General features: G+C 33.0%; 2 protein-coding genes across 2 annotated transcripts; one reads left to right on the forward strand and one right to left on the reverse strand.

Moving 5' to 3' along the window:
• The first annotated feature begins 968 nt into the window (after positions 1 to 968).
• Positions 969 to 1,926, forward strand: CRR41 (potassium/sodium hyperpolarization-activated cyclic nucleotide-gated channel protein). The gene has a single exon (XM_085745975.1). It carries the CDS (start codon positions 1,094 to 1,096, stop codon positions 1,739 to 1,741), a length of 648 nt encoding a protein of 215 aa, XP_085602101.1. The 5' UTR covers positions 969 to 1,093; the 3' UTR covers positions 1,742 to 1,926.
• A 658-nt stretch (positions 1,927 to 2,584) lies between these two features.
• On the reverse strand, positions 2,585 to 8,396 carry LOC146949999 (pentatricopeptide repeat-containing protein At4g04790, mitochondrial-like). The gene is made up of 9 exons (XM_085745976.1): positions 8,107 to 8,396; positions 7,855 to 7,902; positions 6,516 to 7,142; positions 5,800 to 5,979; positions 5,419 to 5,483; positions 4,124 to 4,231; positions 3,660 to 3,787; positions 3,488 to 3,566; positions 2,585 to 2,967 (listed from the first exon to the last, which is right to left on the reverse strand). The coding sequence occupies exons 1-9, from the start codon at positions 8,279 to 8,281 to the stop codon at positions 2,803 to 2,805; spliced, it is 1,575 nt and encodes a 524-aa protein (XP_085602102.1). The 5' UTR covers positions 8,282 to 8,396; the 3' UTR covers positions 2,585 to 2,802.
• Between the last annotated feature and the right edge of the window lie 638 nt (positions 8,397 to 9,034).

The following is a 9,034-nucleotide window of genomic DNA, read 5'->3' on the forward strand; positions in this document are numbered from 1 at the left end:
GTTGGGAATGGCTTTGGCTATTGATGAATTATTATATTGGGGGCTGTCGTCATTGTCTTGAAAATGAAGAAGGTACTGGTAGAAATATCTCAATTTCTTAAACAAAAAATAACTAAATGCTGTATAAATTTTGTTATATAATATCTTGAATAAAAATGATATTTGTACACCCATTTTGGGATAATATTTTCTTCCATCTTCTTCTGGGACATAAACAATAGAGATATGATAAATCATTGAACATTCAATTTGATCCTTTAGAATTTTATCGCAACCTATTTATTATTGGACAAAAAATAATATTCCCTTCATCTCATTATATGCAATTTTTTACCTTTTAAGTTTATTGAATAAATGATGTATATCAAAATGTACTTTTTTGTTGTTAAAACAAACAATATGACATTGATAAGTTAGAGAACTTGGGTCTCTAGGAACTCTGGCGCCGTTTCCGGTAGGAGACTTGAATAGGTCTCCAACGGTAGGAGACATTATAAAAGACCGACACAAACTTGAACTAGTGAATTGTTTCTCACCAGATATTTTGGGATACTTTTTGCTCACTGGATATAAAGAAAATTGAGAAATAGAGACTTTTATTAATTAAATTGACATTAATAATTTTTCTTTTGGGTAAACTAATATATCCCTGTGTACAACTGCAAAGACTATTTTTTTAAGATATCATTCAAGGGATTGACATCCCCCAATATATGTTTTTTCATACACATCAATCAAAGATTAAACTTGTGACCAAATTGTGTGACTAATGAACATTGTATAATCCCCAAAGAAATTTAAACCTCTCAGTTAAAAAGTCAAACTCTTACCAAGTTACCATTCACCCAACTCTTTATTTACAACATTTAAGTATCATTTAGATTAATTACTTTTTGTAAGAAAATATAAACAAAAATAAATAAAAAAATTGATATATTTGACTCAAATTTTAGATCAGATACATCAACTTTATTTGTCTCGCTTATGTTTATGATGAAAAGTGAGAGAGACCTAATGCATATTACCAAATCAACCATAAAACGAAAAAGCCTTATCCTTCATTCACTTTGCTAATGCTTCCAAACTAGCAACCATGGCTTCAACATTCCTCACATATCCTACACCTCATCATCTACACAATCTCTTTCAAACCAACACATCTTCACACCTTTCAACTCACAACAACAAAACCAAAAAGCACTTTTTCATAAAATGCACTACTCCATTAAATTCCACATCTTCTGAGCAAGAATTTCCCACACCAGACCCTACAAACACTACAATGAACAGTCCAGAAACATTTCCTATAGAGAAAAGAAGAAGATCAGAGATAATCAGACAAAGAAGGCCGAAAACCGACCTTGCAAATGCCGAGCCACCAAATTTTGAAATAGGTTGGAAAAGGACAAAAGAGATTAACCTTGAGAAGCCAGTAGGGTATGTGGTAGCTGATTTTTTGGAGAAGTTGGAGGAACTTATGAAGAAGGAATATGGTTCAACAGAACTGTTGGCAAAAGTTGGTGAAATTGTTGCTGAAAGAGCAAGAGAAGAAGCAGAAATTTTGAGAGATGAAGGAAAAGTTGAGGAGAGAATGGTTGTTGAACTCTTTAGAGTTTTGAGGTTGATGGAAATGGATTTGGCTATGGTGAAAGCTTCTGTTAAGGAAGATACTTTGAATGAGAGGCTTGATCAAGCTAAGGCTAGGTGCAGGCAAGCTATACTTGTTTGTTATTCCTTTTGAATTTTAACTCTTCATGGGAATGTTGTAATAAGAAGTTGACATTACCAATGAATATTTTGTTTTAGTGACTGATTGATATATTTCAATAATCATAAGACACTACACTACCTCTGTATCTTATTATAAGCTGATTATTTTTTTGTCATTTTCATGTATATTAAGAAAAATTGTTACTTTTATGTGTACACTAATTGTTGTGTTGGAAGAAGTATTCCAAAGTTTTTTATGACATTTTGTAATGTTCTTGCTTTGGTGATTTTAATGAATGATATGAAAGAGACCATTAATGCATCACTCATAATTGACTTAATTTCACACACACAGAATAAAGTTGAACAGATAAGTTGATCCTTGAATTTAGTTAAAAACTAATTTGTACCAGTCCTTATAAATTGCAAAGTGATACAGCCCCTATTTGTTGGTTCCTAAAGTGGATTGAAGTTACAAGAGCCTAATGAGGGCTATTTTGCATTGTTTGATACTTACTTGAATCCTTAGAAAGAATTTTGAATTGCAGGGACTAAATTGAATTTGTGAAAATTGTACCCAAGAGAATAGTTGAATTTGAATTGAATTATGAGATTATAAGTAACAGGTGTATTAAATAGTGATAAATCATTCACAACATAGGGGTAAAAGGCTGTTGCAAAAACTAGTATTTGTTGAGGCAAAACATGCAAGTGTTCTTAAATCAACCACTAGTATCTAAGTGTTCTTCAGCATTTTTTATGCAATCAACCACTTTTTTGTTATTGTAAAAAAACACTTTTAGCTACGAATTTATCTTTCAGAGCTTTTTTTTTATTTAATTCATTATTAAGAGTAAGAGGGAGTTCAAATAAGTTATAACATCATCTTAAACTATAAGATGGGGAATTTCTCAAATAGCAATTCTAAAAATGACATTTTTCTTTCTTTCAAGAGGGTGAAGGGAATTGATTATGTAGCATAATTCGTAGAAATTGTTGTTTGTGGGACCAATTTGTATGTACACCAGCACCTATTGTTGGTAGTAGCAAAGTTATGAAGAGCACTATATATACCCCTCTTATTAAGGAGCCTCATTCAGCATTATGTGAATTATCATTGGCATTTGCAGAAGGAACGAACAGAGAATCGTAACATTTTTGTGAAGGCCAAAGACCAAGCTTATCCTTCATTTCTAAAAACAACTCCATGCAAGTTTGCCGATGATTGGTTTCTGACTCTTCAATTCGAGAAAATACCTATAATCATGCAGACAAAAATTTATTGTCAAAACAAGTCAACTTGTATGCTATGGAACAAAAATCATAATGTAACAATATTTAAAAATATTTTATGATACAGTGTTGTCAATTGTGGAATGCGGAAAATAACAATTTTGTTAAAATTCCATTACGCCAGCACTAAAGCACTACTATAGCTGGCTATTTGACAACATTTTGTAGTGTATCGTGAAACAATAATTTGTTAAAATTGCTATGCTATAGCGCTATTACACAACTACAGCTGCTGTGTGAAAACATTGGTTTCATATACCACATATAAGTTTGATCGTGTTTTTGATTTGCACAAAAACTACAGAATTTGGGAGCGGGCCTAACTCAATTCCAAAAGTTAGCTCAAGAGGTGAAGATTGCCTAATCCTTATAAAGACTGGACATACTTCCAATTGATGTAGGATCACAAAAATAGCCATGCTTCTTGTCAACATTGAATTGAAAGTTCATACAATTTGCATAAAAAGGGAGCATGATCTATAACCTTATCAAAGAGAACATTCATAACCAGTTCATCAATTTGTAACTTATCCTTGAGAAGCTTACACAAATCAATAGCAGAACTGTCCAAAATCAAAATCAACATAAGCAAATATAAGAATACATTTTTTGTGCACGTAAACCAATGTTAGTGTAAAATAAAAATAAAAACAAACCTTAAACGCTTATTCCAAATACAACACAAGATGATTCTGCAGCAAGCATCATTCCAATAGGATGTATCATTTAGTTCCTCAAGTAGCAGAAGCAATTGATCGAACTCTCCATCGGAACAAGTGTGCTCCTATGAGGCATAGCATTCAGATTCATATTTGTATACAATTGAGTAAACAGAACAGTGACTTTGTTATGGAAGGGTTCTTTGAGGAAAATTTGCTTTCTATCAAGAATACATTTTTGACAAGGAAGATAAAGTAAATTTATGGGGAACAAATTATTTCTCAAGTCCCAACTTAAATATACACAACTTACTTTAATGGCTCAAAATCTGTTTGTCATGTTTTTGGATGAAAAAGTTCTTTTGTTTTTCATTTTCATCCGAGTACTAGATTATCTTTCTTTTTATAGACAAGGTTCTGGAAGTAACTTGGTAATCGTGAAAACACAGAAAATAGTGTACCTTGAGCAATGCACAGTTACGTGAAATGAGCTTCTCATATGACGAGGAAGAAGGTAAAACTTCTAGTTTTTCATGCAAATCCTTGAATTTATTTATGCCTCCCTCAACCTTCAAGAACACCAACAATACATCAGATGAAACACACAAAACACGATATTTTGTCCAAACACACGATTAGTGACAGGTATCATGCCAAAGAACATGCATGAATAAAAAAACCTTTGACAAATTTGATTGTGGCCAAATGTTCACATGGAACTATGCACTTTTTAGCGTACAAACACAATGTAGCAATACTTTAATGCAGTTAAGTATTATGTAGTTTCTACTCAATATAAATCAGGAAAAAATATTCATCTCTGAATGCTTCCAACATAAATCTACAATACAAGCCATTTTGAATAATCTTGCGCTATCCACCAATTCTGCTCTAGGTTTCTTAGAACGAAATCAACAGAATAACAACAAAATGTAAAATGTAAAAGATAAAGAACTGCGTCTATCAAAAGGCAATGATGATAAGTATCCAAGCCCTTAGGAAACTGTCCCTTAAAAGCTAGCTATCGAGGGGGAAGAACCAAGCCACTTAAACTTTCCACCAAACATCCTATGCTACTTGACATGAGACTTGGACACCCCAAAATATCCAAGTCCCTATCATAGCTCTGCCCGAGAGCCGATGTCCCCGGAAGCTACACTCTTTGATGCTTTGTTCGGCCATTGCGGTCAACCCCTCCATAGGTACCCTTTCCCAACCTCTCTTAGAAGCTAGATATCGAAAGGGGAGAACCAAGCTACTTAAAATACTCTACCGAAAATCTCATACTACTTGATGTAGGACTTGGCACCCCCATAGTACTTAAGTCCCATCAAATGATGACTACCCACATGGTGTTGGGAGAGTTGGTAACATAACTCTCCTCTAGAAAAAGAACTCGAGTTCAATTCTTGAAGTCCCCGTTTTTAGGATACATCCCAGTTCTGTGTAAAAAATCGAATGTCCTACTGCAGACTCAGGGTTTAATTTGAGAATAGGTCCAAACTTTAAAGGACCTGCGCTTATGTTATTGGTAATTATCACTAAAGTATGCTGATTGAAACTAGCAAACTGCGTTTCATGCAACATCAATCATGATTAAAGTCTTTTTTTGATCAAGTCTCATGATTAAAGTCTGAAGTAACACAAAAATGTGAAACTGGTGATATAGTTCTAGGATAAAGCAAACTGCATAAAGTAAGTACTTCAGGGTATCACATCATTACAGAAACTATATCATGCACGAGGATTTCCTTACCGATAAATCTGGAATGCTGACTGTGTAACTAGCAATGAAGGTTGTAATATTATCTTCATCATAATCTGTAAAATGTAAGAAATCTCACTAAAATATGTACAAGGTAAAAAATTATAGAGAAAGGGAACGCCTAATCCCTCCATACCATCATAATAAACTCTAAAAACACACTGGTAATAAGTTAGAATATTTATTATTTAGTTCAGTACATTTACAGTTACCAAAGAAATATATTTGCAGCCTTAATTTATGTCAATTAATGCATATCAAACATAAAAGTACAGATTTCAAAAGATACAGAAGCTCATATGTCATAAGAAAAGTGCATTATTCTTTTCCAAACCGAAGGTTACAACAAGAAGATAAAAATCATGATCATACCACTTGCTTTGAAGTCTAAAAGGAGCTCCTCTGCAACAGGTTCCAATAGTAGTCTTCCCAATGCCTGAAATACCTTCGCTATAGAGCCAACAGATGAAAGCTTTTTTATGTCCATGATTTCCAACACCTCCAAAATATTCTCCTTCCGTTCACTCTCACAAAGAGCCAATAAATAATTTTCTGCAACATAAATTGGATAAAATCAATTTTAAAGCACTCCTTGAAACAAAATATCTGTTAATGTTGAACATCAATGTACAGAAAAGGCAGCATCATGTTAATATTTATGTCTCCAAACCAGACAGTGGATGCACCAATTTTGAAACATGCATGTTTGGCATTAAGACTTTTAATAATGAGCTGCATAACGTAAGTGTACTTATATACAATTTAGTTCAATTTATGTTGTCTCAACATGTTTTTGATTGAGCGCATACATGAATTCTCACAGATATATTAATTTTCTTACAAATGTAATGGCATAAACATTCATATTAGAATAATCTGATCCAATTAGCCACACAAAACACGGACAAAATAGTTCAAAAGATAAAAAAAAAATTATAAGACATCAATTACGTCTGTGTACAAACAAAGATGAACTTGCGAGTATATGTTACGGTCAAAATCCAATGATAGAAGTTTGAGCATAGCTTCCAAGAAATAAATTATGACAAACAAATGCATGTCAAAAAAAAAAAAAAAGATTCACCCACCTCGTAAATCAAAAGTGTCGTCAGCATCATTCTCTGCAATATAATTACACAGATCCTGAATTTTTTCTTCATTATTAACTTTTAACCACAGCATCATTTCATAGTAACCCAGTCTTGCAGTTGAATTGGGAACCTCTTCTTTGATAATATGACAGAAAAACTGAAACTCTTCAACCATACCCATGTCAATTGTATACAAAAGAAGTGGGCGATATGTTTGCTCTTCTGGCTTTAAACCTTGTTCCTTCATTAAATCAAAAAGGTGAAAAACCTTCCCCATTTCTTCAATTGCAATGTCTTCATTCTCAGCTTCCCTAGCTTTACCCATGCAAATTTCTACCAATGCATTGTATCCTTTCACGCCTGGTTTTCGTCCCACTTTATCAAACAACTCAAGGGTAGCCTCAGTTCCTAGTATCTTTGCACAACTTTCAATTAAGCGGCGAAAACGGTTTTCTTGAGCAATTTTGAACAAGCATTTTCTTTTCTTTTCGCGAGAAACTTCTTTCCTTCGCAATGATATATTACTCTGAGGTACGTTTGGCAACTGTGATACATTCAGTATTCTTTCAAACTCATTTGCAGCATCAACTTTCTCGGTATCAGGTCTCTTGACTGACTCGCCACCTGAAATAAGTAAGAACAATACACTAATAGTAGTTCAAGTGGCCAAGCGAGGTCCAATGTTGTCAATAGATCGCGGAAAATAGCGATTTGTTCAAATTCACTATGCTAAAGTGCTATAGCGTTGTAATAGCCTCTATGTGACAACACTATGTACTAAATAGTGTATCACAAAACAATAGCAGTTTGTTCAAGATTCACTACGCTATAGCACTGCTATTTAACAACATTGCTGAGTTACTCTAAGGGTTGGAGAATCAGCTCCAAGGTTCAAACCCTAACCACTAACATGACGCTAACAATTAACATTTGCGATCAAAACAAGACCTTTCAGACAACAAGAAAACAGAATAAAAATTATAGTTAATTTATTCATAGGAGGTGAAAAAAGGGGGAAAAGAATTGTCAATAAAAAGTTGAAATTATGAGTTAAACTCTGAAAAACTGCACTGACACTAGTAAAAATTTGAGAAAAGTAACCACGTGTGTCGGCGCCGGACAAGACAGTGACACAGACACGTCGACACTGATGAAAATTTGAAAAAAAAAAAATGAACTAATTGAACATAATCACATGTGTCGCACGCTTTCCATTAGAAGTGACACTGCTACAGAGGTACTTAAACTACATAACTCAAACATTCTTTGAGTTTTCTTCCATATCCTAATCAAAACAGAAACATACATTCTCATAGACATTTTAACAAACACTTACCGTAGAAAATAGAGGAAATCTGATGAAAGACCGCTTCAGACAATTCATCTGCAACAACAAAATATCACAACAGAAAAAATAAAAATGAGATTTTTATACTCAAATATTCAAACAAAAATAAACCCAGATTTTTTTTCTTCAATATAACAATAACCATTAACGTAATTGGTCAAAATAAAAAATACCCAAAAAAAATTCAGTTTTTATTCATTTTCCTGGCATGAACTGTAATTAATATAGTGGAAAATGTACCTGAATCAGAGTTTCGATGAAGGTTGAGGCTTGCGAGGATAGAATCAACATCAAGTTTGGAATGGGTGGTTGTAGAAGATGATGAAAAAGGAGAAGAAGAATGAAGGTTGAATTTGGTTGGTGAATGTGTACGAAAGGGGGTGCAAATAGTTCTAATAACGTGGAAATAACGCATTTGAATTTGAATGAATATATGATATGATAAATTATTATGATGAAGATGAAGTGATGCTGTTTCTGTAATGTAGAAATGGAATAACGCAATGAGCTCAATTTGCGAGTGATGAGAAATGAGAATGATCAATCTTTCTGCTTTTATGAACTTCATATACTTACTATACTCCTAATTTTATTATTTTGATTAATAATAATATAATTAATTCTTTCAAAAAAAAATATATAATTAATTTAAAATTTGTTAACTTATTTTAGTAACCCATCTTACTTGTCCCACAAGTTTTTCGATGGAGAATAGTCAATTTTAAAGGGTGGTTGAAATTTTACACCGATAACTTTGTACGAAAAAGTTGTTAACTTATTACTATATTTATTTCACGAATAGTGATTCCATTTAACAATAAAGACAAATTGTAGCATATATCATCCTTCTCTCTATAAATGCACGCTCATGTAACCAATGTTTGTCTAGAGAATAGTATCACTTATGACCCAGTTAGGTTTACGGTGATTTTTGCTATAAGAAAGCATTTGCAACTTTATTTGAGACAAATTTGAGATGAGTTAGATTTTTATCTTATTAAAATAATGAATGACATATGACACCTCTTAAATTTTTGGATTAGAATTTACTTGAATCATATCAACGGATTCCTTACCATTGTAGTGACTTCTCATCGACTTATCAATCTTCTGGGTTATGATGTCTTCTTCATCTTCTCAACCTCATGCATCTTTTGTTATTTTCCCC

This window comes from Medicago sativa, chromosome 2 (genome assembly GCF_051527215.1).
Source record: "Medicago sativa cultivar Bolivia chromosome 2, Bolivia_mono, whole genome shotgun sequence".
NCBI classification, from domain to species: Eukaryota; Viridiplantae; Streptophyta; class Magnoliopsida; order Fabales; family Fabaceae; genus Medicago; species Medicago sativa.